This window comes from Dryobates pubescens, chromosome 11 (assembly GCF_014839835.1).
Source record: "Dryobates pubescens isolate bDryPub1 chromosome 11, bDryPub1.pri, whole genome shotgun sequence".
NCBI lineage: Eukaryota > Metazoa > Chordata > Aves > Piciformes > Picidae > Dryobates > Dryobates pubescens.
Window position 1 is genome coordinate 16,913,554 of NC_071622.1, and position 16,223 is coordinate 16,929,776.

Below are 16,223 nucleotides of genomic sequence, written 5' to 3' on the forward strand. Positions count from 1 at the left end.
AATTCATTGAACAGATAATCTGCTTTGTGCAAATTTAATTCATCCAGCGTGCTTATCTCCTTAAAAATGAGGCAGATAAGGTTTTTAATCCTACTGCAGTATTTTCAATAATTCAGAGTAGCTGTAAATAAGAACAGAATCAATCTACATGGGTTTGGCTCCTATAATATACACTCCCAGAAAGAAAAGCAGGGGAGGCTTTTCACAGAAAATGACTTACTGATTTCCATGTTAGAAACTAGCAAGGCATGCTACCATGCTTCTATTCTAAAACAGCACTTCAAAAACACAAGGCATCACAAATTTTTGCTTTAATTTGTATCTGCCTCCACAATACCACCTATATTTAATGTAGTAAACAGATTGCTAAAAATCCTAGCACCATTTGACGCCAGACATACCTGCTTGTATTTTGTGTTGATGGTCTGGCCTCATCAGCTTCCAGCTTTCTGTGTGACGAACAGCATAAAAAGACTGAACCAGGAAGACCCACAGCTTATCACGCAGAGCCTGGATCTTGCACGTAAAACCCTGTGTTCAAGTAACAAATCAGCAGCTGGCGAGGGGCATATTGTCATAGCAACCAGTCATTATTCCTTTCAGAATCTACTTACTCCCTAAGCTAGATCAATGATGTCATCACTTATATTTTATAATGGTCTGGTAGATGGAGATGCTGTTTTTGAAGGATTATTGCCCATCACAGTAATTTTTACAATACTTTAAAACCAAAGCATACTACAGCACTAGAAAACACCACATTGCTCTTTTTTCTTCCGTCCTTTTTTTTTTCCCCCCTTTCTTTTTAAATTAACCCCATAATAGCTCTTTACTGTCAGCTGTGTCACAACAAGGTCAAATACTCTAGGGAAAATTAATGTATCTGATTAAATTTTTATTGCTTTTACTAAGAAGATCTACAATAGCACCAGATTGCAGTAATTCATTTTGCATTTATTTTTCATTCTTTGCTTGTAGCTTCGTTCTGTATTTTAATCAGTATGTCATACTATTAATGAACTATCCCCAGCATTTCACTCAACCACAGGTTAAATACCATTTATTTAGATTGTGTGGATATACACAGCATTTTTACACACATGGAGACTGACACCTCCTTCCAGTCCAAAACACACACACACATGATTAAGAGGCTGTCTTTCCTTCAGAGGAGAGTTTTAAACAAAACCCAGTACAGATGAGACAGTTACAAAAACGTGGGCAAAGATGCATAGAGAAAATAGAAAAAAAGATTAAGCATGCTTCCACTGCAAGTTTAAGGTAATGCAAAATTTTGGTAATTTTTTTTTTCCTCATGACAAACTTAAAGTGACATAATCATAGAATCATTGAAAGCACTGGGTTGGAAGGGAGATAGTGATGATCAGCAGAACACTGGTGCCCATGGGACTTACATTCTCAGTAATATACAAGATTTTTTTCATTTTTTTTAATTCCAGTGTATAGAGTTTCTCTTTGCAGGAAAATAAACCTACAACAACCCAGTGTTAATATCCAGTAAATAAATGCCAACATTTCCTACACTTCCAACGGGACCTTGGATGTTCTTTTGTGCAACCCCCATTTCAAGACTCAGCCACCTAAGCTCAAACCACATCATCTGATTTGAACCATGAGACAATACCAGAAGTTTTTCCCTACAAACACTGCACACTTAGAAACCTACCATGTCCTTCACATTTGTAGAGTCCAACAATGTATCCACAGCTACAAGAAGAAAGCAGCTATTCTCATTATTAATACTTTTTTCAATTGCATTAAGAATTAGTTCTAGAAGATCCGGTTTGCTGCTCATTGCCTGTGCCTAAGGAAGCAACAAAAGGCAGCCGTTTAAAACAAACGAGTGAACTTTGTACACAAAAGCATTACTGAGCAGAGGGGACCTGCTGTCACACTGTGCAGAAGGTATTCCAAAGCAAAGCATCTTCCTTGCATCTGTTCCATAACCCCACCCCTCTCCAGAACTCTAGCAAATCATCGTGAGGCCCTTTGCTAACCCAAATTTTAGGAACACGCACACCACAATGAATTTATAGCTGCATGCAACTCTAGAGTCAAAGACAAAATGCTTTAACAGCTCCATTTTTTTTTACCTAGTCATCCAGCTGGGTTATGTTCTCACCAGTACCTGCAGCATTCCCACAGTCTTGCAACTTTTTCAACAAAAATCAGAAGTTTGGCTATATTCATAATCATTGCAGTAAGTACATGCTGTTATTTAATGGGTCCAAAAGGTTTCTTGAAGGTTATATGTATGCTCATCTCTTTCCAACACTGAAACTATCCCACTAAATTAACTGGAACTTTTGCTTAGCTGAGGCAAGTAATCTGAACGCAGTATCATCCCTGCATATCAAAGTACTAATGTACTTTAAAATAACACTGAAAAAAACCCAAACCCCTTAGTACTACTTAATTCCAGGTTTTTGTAATGTTCCATAGAATTGTACCTTAAAGCAAAAGTTTAAACTGTTTTGATTATTTAGCAGCCTGAGCTATGCAAAGGGTGGTATAACTCAATTCAAAAGTGTGATATAATTCAACAACTTGAGGGCTTTTTTACCTGCAACAAAATAGAGAAGCCTTCACTTTGTACTACATGTAGGAAGTTTGCCACAATAAACATTACACATTCTTCTTGTAGCTTAGATGCCAAGGCCACAGCTGCCTCTGTCCATTTCACTTGGGGAAGACTATTCATCAGCCGGTCACTCTCCATCAAAAGGAAAGCAGCATTCTTGTGGTTCTTAAAACATAAACAGAAATTAGCCTGCTGCCAAGAATTGATGCTTATAAATAGCTTCTGTTCAGTTACATTTACAAAAGGATCCAACGATGTATTAATTTTCCTTTTTTAAATAAAGATGGCTTTTGATAACTCTGAACATTATTCCTACCTTTGAAACTAAAGCAGAAAAAAGAAAAAAATCTACCCCTTCTGTTTTGCCTGCTTAAGTTAGGCAGTAAAGTTTTAAATGGCTTTTAATGTATTTTTGAACTGTGTATCATTACATACTGAAGTTGTAAATACAATAAGGCAAATGTTAACGGGAGAAACTGAGTACAGGAAAATGTTTAGGTCATTGAATGATGCAATAAATTCTCATATAAAATGGGTAAATGAAATTGTTAGGTGAGTGATAATGGCCTAGCATTCAGGATACATAATTCACAAGCATTTTCCCAGCTATGAATACTTCTGCTTTATTTAGAGGAGTCAATCAAATATTGAAAGGAAACATCAAATATTTGTCTTCCCAGATGGAGTTTTAACTGAATTTACCCTCACTGTTGTCTAACTTCTCTCCGAAGAAACATAACTGTTATATTTATAGTTACATTTAAAACAAACAGATTTGCTAATATTTATTCCCCTAGTCTGTGTCTTTGGTTCTTTCATGCATTCTGTCAGCACGGTACCTGAAGGCAACTTCTACTGGCTAACATGTCATGTAAAATGAATTTGCAAGTTATTGTTACCCACATTAGAATGGATTGAAAGCACTGCTCAACATGACATAGCAGGTCACTGATAAATTATGCAGTAAGATCAGTAACACTGGAGAAAGCAACAATTCAGATAAATATTTGACCCAAACTTCCCTACCACAAATTCATATTACAACCATGTGTATCCCATGCAAAGTATAATGCAGGGAGGATTTTCTTTATACATATTATAGTTACAACATAAAATCTGTCCAGCCAATGTTCACGCATTTTTAAATTATTTTACTCATCTGTGGGTGAAACCAGTTTGCTTCCATGCATATAAGGTGACTTAAGTATATGCCTATGGCTTGATCTTGCTCCCACTGGACTCAATTACAAGCTTTTTGAATTGCCCAGAATTCAGCCCCTGCTCACAAAGCAATAAGCATTTACTCCCACTAGACACTTCCAGTGAAATATAAAATGCCTTCATTGACTTTTAATTAAATAAGCACTTCGTAGGAGTGGCTGTGAGTTTCAGTTGTTTTATTTTCCCCCCCTGACCATTCTATTTCAAAAAACAGTAGTTTTCTTGCATATAGTAGAGACACCAGGGATAAGTACCTGAACAGTGTTTTAAACTGCACTCCCATTTCAGTGTACTTGTGTTCATCATTACAGCTTCCCAGAGATTTTCCAGTGAACAATCTCTTTTCCTTCCTCTCAAGGACCGTCCCACATTAACTAGGTTTTGCATTTCCAAAATTGGCAAATGCAAGTATCAGCAGAGTCATGCTGTTAACTGGGTGTAACTGTTAAAAAGTTTTACAGCACAGAAAAGAATCACACAGAATTACAGAATGTTAGGGGTTGGAAGGGAACTTGTATGATTGTAAAACACACAGTAGCCCTGGCAAAAATAATGTCAGACCTTTTGTTCTTTTGCCCCCAAGCAGCTTTAAGCATTTTTGCATATTGTGGAAAACTCCACTGGGAATTCCTCAAGTTTTCAGACTCAGAATTAAATGACTGCTCACCAGAACTGTTCTGTGGGCAGAAGAGGCTTATGCTTCTAAAAGCTTTCCAGGTTTCATACCATAAAATACCAGTGAATCTTGCAAAGACACACCAACACAAATTTTAAAATGGGAACCAAAACACGCTTAGTCCAGAGTGCAAAAATCTTCTAGAGAAGCTGGGTGCACAGCTGGAGCAGTACCAAGTACTACAGTGCCATGACAGCTCTGCAAAAGGCAGCTTAAAGATAGCTCATGTATTTCAACACAAACTGTAACCACAGCATCTTGCTCTGGTTTAATAGGCACAGAGAGGAGGAAGGTCTGAAGTGCTTAGGTTTGCCTGTTCACTGTCCTTATAAAGTTGCACAAGGGTTTCTGGAGAGGAGCCTGTGTCTACATACATTCTTGGCTATGGTACACACCTGAGCAAGTTTGGAGATGGGTGGTGGTGTAACTATGAACACCTGTAGATCAGAATGTACTAATCTATAATCCTGAAAATATTACTTAAAAACTTCTCAAATATTTATACAACATATGACACACAAAGGGGTGTGTGTGTATATACATACACACACATATGTGTGTTCTAGAGACGACTGAGCATACTGATCTAACATAATGGCAGAACACCTAGAATATTAAGAGCTATAATTACTGCCTTTATTCTATCAGAAATTATGCATTCTCATAGAAGGACTGTTCAGATTTTATAACTGTGGGTACTCTCAAACTTCCTTTGAACAACTACACAGCTCTGTAATCTCTTGGTTTTCAGGTTTTCACCAGACTATGCAGTAGTAACTGCCACTAACTGCTGATCTGCTGGACCTAGCACTTCATATATTAAGTACATTAAGGGGAGGGGGGAATAGTCCCAAGAAGCCTTCACAGCTCTGTCAGCAAGGAGCAGTTCTTGGCCATATTGTCACTGTCAGTAGTCATACCTGAGCTCTTTAGCTTGGGCAACAACAGTAACAGACACAAAGGGACAAAGACTTCAGCATGAGAAATACGAGACATCACACACACTTAGCTGTCTCCTGTGCTAGAACCAAAACCATCCTGTTAGTGTCACCTGAGCTACCTAGATTAAGCTTTGTGTATGCCACACATATACAGCCATGCTTGGCAGCAGCTGTACTGAATACCTTTAGCTCCTCTGCTTACTCTTCCCATCTCTGTTCCAATTCAGTGCATTTACAAGCCAATTGCTGGACCAAATGCCTGTTAACATATCTAGTTCAGATAATTACTTTTAAGTCAGCTCTGGGCCTAGTTTTACACAGAAACACAATTAGAAAGTACTTAAGGCAGATCTAAATTGAAGCAGTGAAAATACGTGCCACAAAACATGAACGCTGAGCTTGGAGCAGGCCAAACTTCAGTATTGTTCTGTGAGAAGCACAGGATATGTATACTGTTTACTTTTGAAAAGTCAGCTTGCCTGTTAACAGAAGGCTTGTGATTACCTGAAGTCTGGGGACAAAAAGAATGTACATTTCCCTCAAATTCATACATGGGCAAAGGGAAAATGGCAAATGCAAACAACTGATGCTGCTGCCGAGCACAGACACCGATACCGCAATTTGCTGTTCCTCACGACCCAAATACATGCAGTGCTATGTTGTCACAGCTGTGTTTCATAAACTTGTTTTCTATTATGCTGGACTTAGATGTGATTATCACTAGACTGTGTACCATGAATCATAATGATGACAGCTGCACATCAAAACCTGGTTTAAAAGCTTTTACACAGGTACTGGAGTGAGTGTAGAGGAGGGCAACAAAGCTGGTGAAGGGCCTGGGGAATAAATCTTATGAAGAGCAACTGAAGGAGCTGAGGCTGTTTAGTTTGAAAAAGAGGAGGCTGTTGGAGACCTCATCACTCTCTACTACTACCTGAAATGATGTGGTGGGGAGGCTGGTGCTGGTCTCTTCTCACAGGTAATTAGTGATAGAACAAGAGGGAATAGCCTCAGGCTGTGACTGGGTGGGCTTATACTGGACATTAGGAAAATATTTTTCAGGGTGGTGAATGAGTGGTCAGGCATTGGATGTGCTGTCCAGGGAGGTGGTTGAGTCACCAGCCCTGGATGTGTTAAAAGGTCATTTGGATGTGGTGTTTGAGGATATGATTTAAGGGTGAACCTTGCAGAGTAGGGTTATCAGTTGTACTTGGTGATCCCGAGGGTCTTTTCCAACCTGAATGTCTCTGTGATAGTGTAAGTACACTACGGATTTCAAATATGGTATTTACCTCATACAGCTAATTAAGAAAAAAATAATTATTTTGCTTAATTTTAATATCAAGTACACTCTAGACTACTTACCAAGGAGTTAATCAACATAACAAGACAGTTGTTCTGAAGTTCAGTAGGTAAACTGGCAAAGCTTCTCTCTGACAAACACTTTGCAAAATGTTTTCCTACCCATCTGTTGAAAAGAGAGCCTTTCTTAGGTATGGAATATGGAAAACGTTCTAGCGTCAGTTGTTAGCATCAGTGCTACCACGATGTATTGTGAAGGAAAAAAACCCCAACGTGTTAAGTGTGATGATTTTATATGCCAAAACAAACCACATCTAGCAAAATAAAATAATGTCAACAAAAAGCAGAGAACTGAGAAAGCACACACCATAATTTGTTTTATTTTACTTACTTCATGCAAGCAGCATATAAGTTTTCCACTCCCAGTGAATGAGCAATAGCCATGCATTCTAGTACAGGTTGCTGCTTTCCAGGAACAGGCTAGAGTTGTTAGCAAATTGTCACAATTATTGTACATTCTGACTTATAGACATTGTACATTAGCACAAAACCTTCATTTCAAATAGAAATACTGTTAGCTACCATGGTATTTAAATTTGTTTGCTTTTACGTAGAATAGGGAAGTCATTTGCTTCCACAATCAGTAGGACCGTTCAGACTTGTAAGAGTAATGTGTGAAGATACTCAACTCTAAGCAGTCCCATCTTTTTGAACTAATTTTAATTGAGCAGAAGTATTTTCTAAATATATGCTCTTGAAACCTGATATGGAAATATATATTATTATTCCTATTAAGAGAAAGGGTATGTAACATATAACTTGATACATTGAATGAATCATGTGGAATATTGCTTTTCATTAGTTGTAGTTCACAAGTTTCTCTAAGTAGGTGGCTGACACCACAGGCCTTACTCCCACCATCAGTCACAGTGAATTCAGCAGATTTACAGCTAAGGATCTGTTGACTTAAGCTAACATCTTGACCGCACAGTTATGTCTCTCATAAGTATGATGTGTAACTAATAGAATCAAAATTCTTCTTAGGCATTATGGCTCACAAAGTAGCATTAGAACTGACATACCTTTTGGAAAAAATTGCAGTAATCTCTTTTCAAAATGTAGATAGCTACTTCCTTCAGCCCATCTAGACCATACATATCTGCAATGGCCAACATGCGGCTAAAGAGAAAGCAGGAGCAACAGGAAGCAGAAATCATTTTGATGTATGCATTTTGCTTACAGGAAAACATACATGCTAATTTCACCTCTTTGTTCCACTTGAACTAGATTGATAACCAAGTGTGAAACTTGCAAAGAATAATCTTTATTGCTAAGTCAATACATGCTTCTGTTCAATCTCCCAACTACTGAGTCCAGTCTTTAATATCATGTAAACCGTAGCCACTGCCTGAGAAATTGTTAAGAAAACTATTTCTCTGTTTTAAGGGTAGAAAGGGAAGATATTTGTGCTAGCAAAGTTTTGGCAATTTGTAGGTGTTTCCCAAGGATTACATAAAACATTATTGGTGACATAGTATCTGAGATTTATGGCCCTTCCAAGTCCTAAAAAGCACAGTAAGCTATTAATTAATACAGTAATAAAGACCATCATTTTGTCGTCTATATCAATTCATTACCTAAACATTGACACTGGGGTGTATTATAAACAATTCCATGTTGTTACTTTAGATGGATAAGCTTTGAATAACAATTCTAACAGTATGAAATTGTCGTGCTTTAATGTTTAGTGGCAGAGTTCAATGGCTTATATAAAAAGAGTTTCAGGGAATAATTCACATTTCAGCATACATTTTGCTACTACCAGATGATGTATAAAACAGTAATTAAAAACCATCCCAGAAGAAAATGGCAAGATCTACATTGGTTGCTATGTGTCATCTTTTATTGATCTAATGCTACCTACTTAGACTTCACACCACCTCAAATGATTACTGAAACAAATTCTGAGTATTAACTGTTATATAATATCACACTAAAAGGAAGATAGATGCAAACTGGGTGCTATTTTTCTATGCAGAACCTTTCTGTTTTCACTCTCCCTGTAACTTTCAAAAAATGGCTGGCACACCTTTTCCAGTAGCTGTCAAACAGACAAGATTTCTTTAGCAGCCTTACTTTTGGAATTTCCTGAGCTATGTTTAGGTGCAATGGTCATTATATGTGATATATTTATCTTATTATGAAGAATTTCCCTTATGACACAATGAGAAGACACAAACCAAGCACAACCTACAATTAAAAAAGCAGTAAAAGATGACATATACCCAACATCAACTTGGTCTGGGAAGTCCAGAATACCTCCGTATATAAAATGCAAGATGACACTTATTTCTGCATGGCTTATGCTGGAGGGAAAAAAAAAAAAAAAAGAAAAAAAGAAAAAGATAAAGATATGTCTAGAATAAAATGCACCACATTTCTTAGCCAAAGGAAGCTAAATCATCCAGCTGGTTCTGTGAATGGAAGGTAGATGATCTGATCAAGTTCAAGTTATTTTCAAGATTACTGCAATGCAAGAACACCTTTATGCCTAGATTCAGATTTAGAAATATGCAATTCCTGCCCAGAACAGTGTTTGCATCCTTGCATTGTCCCAGCACCATAATGCACAGATGTCTGTTATAAATGGTGGATGTGGTCTCCTGAATAAGACATTATTGTGTTTACATATGTGCATCCCTATGTGCAATCTGCAGAGCTTGAAAGCAGGCATTAGTATAAATGAAGTGTAGTCACAAAGACTGAACTCAGACCCCTTCAAACATGTTTAAACAACAGACATAGATGACTAAAAACAAAAGGAAAGAATTGCAACATGCTAAGAAGCAGAATCAGCACAGCTGTCTCTCTCTGTATTAGTACACATGATAGCCATGACATCAGCAAGGCAGTTTCCCCACAGTCTTGACAGCTGTTATGCAGAATTTTCACTATTTCATTATTTCAGACTAAGCCCTAAGTGTTCAAAAAGATAGCTTGGAAGTCTGCATCAAGGAGAAAATTGAACTAGAAAAAGTAAAATTATGGATATGATTCTTAATAGCAAAAATTATGAGACCTAGGAATGAGAATCTACTCATACAAAAATGAAGTACTTCTCAGGGGAAGGCCACTACTGAAAAATAGGAAGGAAAATTTCTTAGCCATGTAGAAATCAGTTACAGGAAGAGAAAGTATTTACTTTATAAATACCAGAGTAATTGTTGACTACTAGCCTCTAAAACATACTATGTATAGCATTAAAGCTAAGGAACTGATTAAAAGTGTATTGTTTCATGAACATCATCAGATATATGATAAACAATCAAGAGAGAACATTCCTGATTTTGCAGCAATATTACATTGACAGAAAACTACAATTACTACCTTTCTCCTGATAAAAATGTTTTTTTTTTTCCCCTGAACCATCTGACAATGTTAACAAATACACTACAGAGACAGTTTCATACTGAAGTCAAAACAGTACTCAAGAAATACATCAGGTTGAAAAAAAGTGTCAAGGCAGATTAATCTTCAGTGCTCTACACACAGCACAGTTGTTAGATATTTGCAGTGATTTAAAATTGCCTACCTTTGCTCCCACACGACTTGCAAAGACAACACTTACCCTTGAAGAGTGATGTGCTCTTGGGAGCTTTCAGCCCAACTTCCACTCAACATAGCAGCAAAGTAACTAGATCTGGCACATAAAATGGCCCTGAGAGAGAAAAAGTAAATGCTATTTCACTAGATACAAATATTTATTATGAGACTCTTTGACAACATTGACTTAAATCTTTGCCCTTTATGCATTAAAGTGTCATCTGTATACTGCATGCCTTTTCTTCCAGTCTGTTTGTAATTTCAGAATATGCTTGAGAAAAAAAACCACAAACCACAGACAGTACTGTAAATTTCAGCTAAAGCTTGTTTCTAGTATGACTTTGACATTCACACAGAGGAAATCTATTATCCCAGCATTTTCCTTTTATATAACATAAAACTGGAAATTTATTTCTTCTGTTCTATTAACTAAATAACAGTAACCCCCCTTGATTATACAGCCTAATTCCAGCCTGAATCCCTTAAATTCTTTTTATACCACAAAATGCATATTTATTAAAATGAAAAGACAAGCAAAAAACCCATCTTTTATTTGAAATTGACTGGTCATCTACAAGTGTATCCTAAAATTCAAGCAAACTTGATACCAACAGATGGCACAACCATATGATGTGTGTTTCCAGCACTACTTAAAAAGATCTATCCATTATTTCTGTTTATATTTATTACCCCTGTATATTTAAAAGCCACATCTGGCCACAAAGGAGCTAATACAATTTAATGCTACTTTCATCAATGACCAGTATCACCCTTCAAAAAAAACCAAGATGAGAGGACCTTTGCAACTGGAGCTTCTTAAGGTGAAAGTGGAAGGTCAGAGAGACAGAGAAAATAGTGGATAAAAACTGTTTTACAATTTCAGCCTTCCAGATTTTCACCAGTTATAGTGTTAGCCTTTATATACCTTGTCCGGGCTGCTGCAGCTGTGGATAATAGTCATATACCCAACTTTTCCCTGACACTTACTAAGCTTCCCATTATCTATAAAATTACTTTATGTTCCGTATTCCCTGTGTCAGAAGCAGCAAATTGTTCTGTTAGGCATAAGAATCCTTTCTTTTGGTGACTCTTAAGATGCTTCAGAGTGCTCTCATTTTGTATGGGAAGAAGCAAGAAGAATGCTCTATGTTTTTCTAGTCATAATACATTCTGGAATCTCTCATCTCTTTTCCCTCCTGCCTCAGAAGTCTCAATATTTTAAATTGGGAACTTCTTGCACATTCTTCCTGTGATTCACCCAGCAATAATAATGAAGTTTTTACAGAATGTTTCATATCTCAGTCAATTATGTCCACATCTAAATGTGCGAATGCAAATCACAACTCTGAGTATGTGAAACTTTCAATACATACACAATCTTTGTTTTTACAAGATCCAATAAACACAATATCATGGAGATATGAAATACACTATCTCAGATTTGGTCATCCTCTTCCAAATAATGTTTAGTAATGATTAGGGCTAGGCTAACTTCAAGGGCATGGTGGAAGTGGATATTTCACTTCACCCTAGGGGAATAGCAAGTGGTCTCTTCTTCCTAGTATCCAGTGATAGAATGAGAAGAATGGCCTCAAACTGGACCATGGGAGGTTTAGATTGGATATTAGGAAAAATTTATTTACTGCAAGAGTGGTCAGGCATTGGAACAGGCTGCCCAGGGTGTCGGTGGAGTCACCGTCCCTAGAGGTGTTCAAAAAACGTATGAACGTGGCAGTTTGGAATATGGTTTAACTTAGTAACTCTCCCTTCTCCTCTGGACCGAGACATAGGTTGGACTCTGATCGTAGAGCTCTTTTCCAACTGAAGCAATTCTTTGGTTCTATGATTCACTCATTTTAAATAAGACAGCTACTCAGTAGAATATGGACAAATACATATTACCTAAACACACACTGGTGAATTTTAAACATAGAATACATGGAGGTACCAAATGAACTAAAAGTAAATTTATCGGTGCTTTCCTACCGCCATAATTTTTACCACAAGCTTGTTACTGAATAAATTTTACTTGCCCACACAGAGTTCTGTAAGAATGTAACACAGCCCTAGGTAGACATAACTTGGCAGCTCTCTTAGAACTCTGCTGCACACACTGTAAAGTCTGTTGGAAGTTCATAGGATTTCATGACAAAGTAAGGAGTCCTGACACATAATTCAGTGGGAGAGCGTGGGGGCTTAAATTGTCTCCTGTTTGAGAACTTAAAAAAACCCTTTTTAAGTAAACCACACTGGTGCTGTCGCCACAATTATGCCCAACGTTAGATTTCCCTTATGACTCCAGCTATTCACATGATGCAGTACTAAAGCAAGCGAGTTTTGTGCCTGTTTCAGAACACCATTATTTTCCCTGTGATTTACTGCAATATTTTGTGATGCTGGTTAGACCAGATATGTTGCTGCAGGCAGTAAGGGGCCTACATTAAAGAAACCCTGCTGATGGAATCTCTTAAAATATCTTTTTGCATTAAGGGATTTTTATGGACCTAAGAACATGTTGTCTTATAATGCTGATCCGAAGAAACAAACATGTCTAAAGACACATTATGGAAATTCAGTATTTATCCTAATTATGTTATTAAAAAAAATAACTAACCCCCAAACACACTACTGTGACATCTCTTCTGTAAATATATTTGTGATGTCAGTGATGCAATCCCGCACACTGGCTTTGTGTTCAGAGACTACTAAAAGTAATGGAGGTTTTTTATAATCTCTGTTATTTATACACTCAAAGGGAACAAAATGCAGGCTGTCTAGTTTGCTATCTCAAATGCAAACAGACTCATAACAAAGGAGTGGTACTGACACTGAAATTTTCTTTCCCAAGCTACAGAAGTCCAGTAAGTCAAAGTTCTTAAGTGGTTTTGGACTTTAGACCTAGTAAAGGCTGCTGACAATCTCTACACCTACACAACTGAAGTAATTTAAGTAAAATCAGATTCTGTCTGCACATTCTGAAGAGCAGGGGAAAAAAATTACTACTCCAGAACTTTTCTACCTGTATGGCAATTTTGTTCAGCATTAGTAGCTGAAGAGGTTATTAATAGAGATTCCATTTTCTTCAAGAGAGCACAGATTATTTAAATAGAAGTTAGCAAAGAAAACCTATGAAGTATTTATACATGAGCAGATACTCATTTGACTTGACAATGGCAATCTTAAAAGTGCTAAAAATGCAACTGTTTTGACAATAGCTGCTGTTGAGATAATGTTCATTAGTATCAAGTATGGCCACTTCTCACATTAAGACTTAAAACTGTAATGGTTCACAGCTACATAACAGCATCAGCAAAAACATACTACAGAGTACCAGCAGCATTTTATAATGAAAGGACTTTGGCTGAAAAACTTTACACTAAATACTTACAGAATCATAGAATTGTAGGATCATTTCATTTTGGAAAGACCTTTGAGATCACTGAGTCTACCATTACCTCCCTCTCTCTACCAGGTCTAGTGCTAAAATATGTCCCTTAGCAACCTACCTCATCTTTTAAACACCTCTAGCGATGGGGTTCAACCACCTCACCAGGGAGCCTCTTCCAGTGTTTGGTAGCCCTTTCACTGAAGAATTTTCTCTAATATCTAATCTAAACCTCCCATGGTGCAACTTGAGGCCATTTGCTCTTGCCCTTTCCCTTGTTACTAAGGAAAAGAAACTGATAACCACCACCTCATTACAATTTCCTTTCATCAAGTTGTAGAGACCAAGAAGATCACTTCTCAGCCTCCTTTTCTCCAGACTAAACAACCTCAGTTTCCTCAGCTCCTCTTCATAAGACCTGTTCTCCAGACCTTTTACCCTTCCCTGGACCTACTCCAGCACCTCAGTGTCTCTCTTGCAGAGAGGGCCCCAAAACTGAGCACAGCACTCAAGGTGTGGCTTCACTAGTGGTGGCTACAAGAAGACAATCACTTCCCTGGTTCTGCTTGTCACACTACTCCTTATACAGACCAGGATGCTTTTGGCCTTCTTGGCCACCTGGGCACACTGCTGGCTCATGTCTACCAGCACCCCCAGGTCTTTCTCTACTGGGCAGCTTTCCAGGTACTCTTCCCTAAGCCTGTAGTGTTGCCCGGGCATGTTGTGACCCAAGTGCAGGACATAGCACTTTGCCTTGTTGAATCTCATATAATTAGCCTCAGCCTGTCCAGGTCCCTCCATAGACCATTCTTACTCTCAAGTAGAGAGTAAGAACTTAGTGTCACCTGAAAACTCACTGAGGGTACACTCAATCATCAATCAAGATATTAGAAAGACTGGCCCCAGAATTCAGTCCTAGGGAACACCACTTGTGACCAGCTGTCAAATAGATTGAACTTCATTCACCACCATTCCTCAGACCCAGGCATCCAGCCAGTTTTTTACCCAGCAAAGCATCCATCCATCCAAACCTGTGAATACCTGTGAGCTTGAAAAACTTTGCCTTCTATGCATATATTAATATCTGGACAACAGCACTTCTTGTAGAGCATCATTAAGTCTTCTCCCAATGCAGATGCAGTTTCTAGCTTGGAATTACCTACAGATGGAAAGAAAGAGTTATTTTCACTGTGTCTGATGTACACTATACTATTGACTGTACACAGGCAACTTAGAATATTTTAAATTAAGAATCTGACACTATGGAGTATTTTAATATAGTATATTCAAGCAAGAATTTTCCTTGAAGAGTTTCCAGACCATCCATTTTTCTTGCTTTGACTTACCAGAATCTGACAAACACTTCATATTTGAGATCTACAGAAGTTATTTTTTCATAAGATCATGTAGTCAATTCATTTTTTTCCTAAAGAAATCTGGTGTTTATGCATTAAAGTAGATTGAATTAATTCAGGGTCATAGTGTTGTGAGCTTCTTCCTGAGCAGATTTATTGCTTGATCCTATCTTAGTTGACACAGCTGGAGCAGTCAACAACTCTGGTGTGTATGCAGTTACACATTTCCTCATCTTACTTCATTCACAGGGGTAGTAAGAAAGATTCTGAAAGATTCCAAAAGCCTCATAGAACAGTAGAACTAGTGTAACGTGCTAGAAAAAGAAATGAGAGATTCTACTCTATGAAGACTCATGTGTTGAGGACTTGAGTTTGCAGCATTACAGAGAGAAGTTGGGACACAATGCTGATGAATGTGCCCAAAGCCTGGCAAATCATATCAGATTTATTACGCTACATGCTGGCTGGGAACTATTCCTGCCAAGTTTCTGCAGCAATTGATTTTTTTCTAGTGTGAGAGAAAAGGTAGACCATAGCAAAGAAGATATATCCACATGTTAAAACATGCATTTTTACATAAATCTTTGGATAATTATTTAAAAGGAAAAAAAACATACAACACCACAAAAATAAAAGTGTAAGTCCAAACCTACCTGTGGTGGCTTTGTTGCTTTCTGCATCAATGGCTATTTCTGGGATTTCCTCTTCAATACAAGATGCACAAGTAACTTCCTGCACAGCTTCACTTACTGTATTCTGATCAATAGGTGTTCTTTTACCATCTCCAACACAATTTACATTTGTTTGAGTGTTCTGAAGAGGAGCAGTGTTGTTTTCTTGTATTAATTTGGGCTCCAATACTTTTTTCATCATAGCCAGCTCCTCATCTTCTTTAAGATTTTTATCAGATGCATATACAAGCCTAGAAGATGACACTACATTTAGTCCTGTAATTTTTCAGCTAATCAAAACAAAAACCAGTGTGTGTTTTTTTTTTCTCCAACAAAGTTGAGGACTAGAAAAGAAAAGCTGGACTCTGCAGTGCTTAACAATACTCTCCTCCCCACCACAGCCTCTTTTAAAAACTCTCCCTAGAAAACTTATTTCTGCAATTAATGAAAAACTATAAATCATAGAA

The 16,223-nt window shown here is 37.6% G+C and overlaps 1 protein-coding gene across 2 annotated transcripts in view; it reads right to left on the reverse strand.

The window, feature by feature from the left end:
- BTBD8 (BTB domain containing 8) overlaps positions 1-16,000 on the reverse strand; it is a 42,446-nt gene extending 26,446 nt beyond the window's left edge. Inside the window, exons 1-10 of one of the 2 annotated variants that reach the window (XM_054165051.1) lie at positions 15,739-16,000; positions 14,772-14,889; positions 10,371-10,460; positions 9,028-9,108; positions 7,825-7,921; positions 7,134-7,222; positions 6,806-6,908; positions 2,585-2,767; positions 1,688-1,825; positions 402-531 (exon numbers count right to left, since the gene is read on the reverse strand). In XM_054165051.1, the coding sequence (XP_054021026.1) occupies positions 402-531; positions 1,688-1,825; positions 2,585-2,767; positions 6,806-6,908; positions 7,134-7,222; positions 7,825-7,921; positions 9,028-9,108; positions 10,371-10,460; positions 14,772-14,889; positions 15,739-15,958 (1,249 nt within the window). In that variant the 5' untranslated portion in view covers positions 15,959-16,000. Of the gene's footprint in view, positions 1-401; positions 532-1,687; positions 1,826-2,584; positions 2,768-6,805; positions 6,909-7,133; positions 7,223-7,824; positions 7,922-9,027; positions 9,109-10,370; positions 10,461-14,771; positions 14,890-15,738 lie in introns of those variants that run through there. The other variant, XM_054165052.1, reaches the window with a different exon arrangement.
- Between the last annotated feature and the right edge of the window lie 223 nt (positions 16,001-16,223).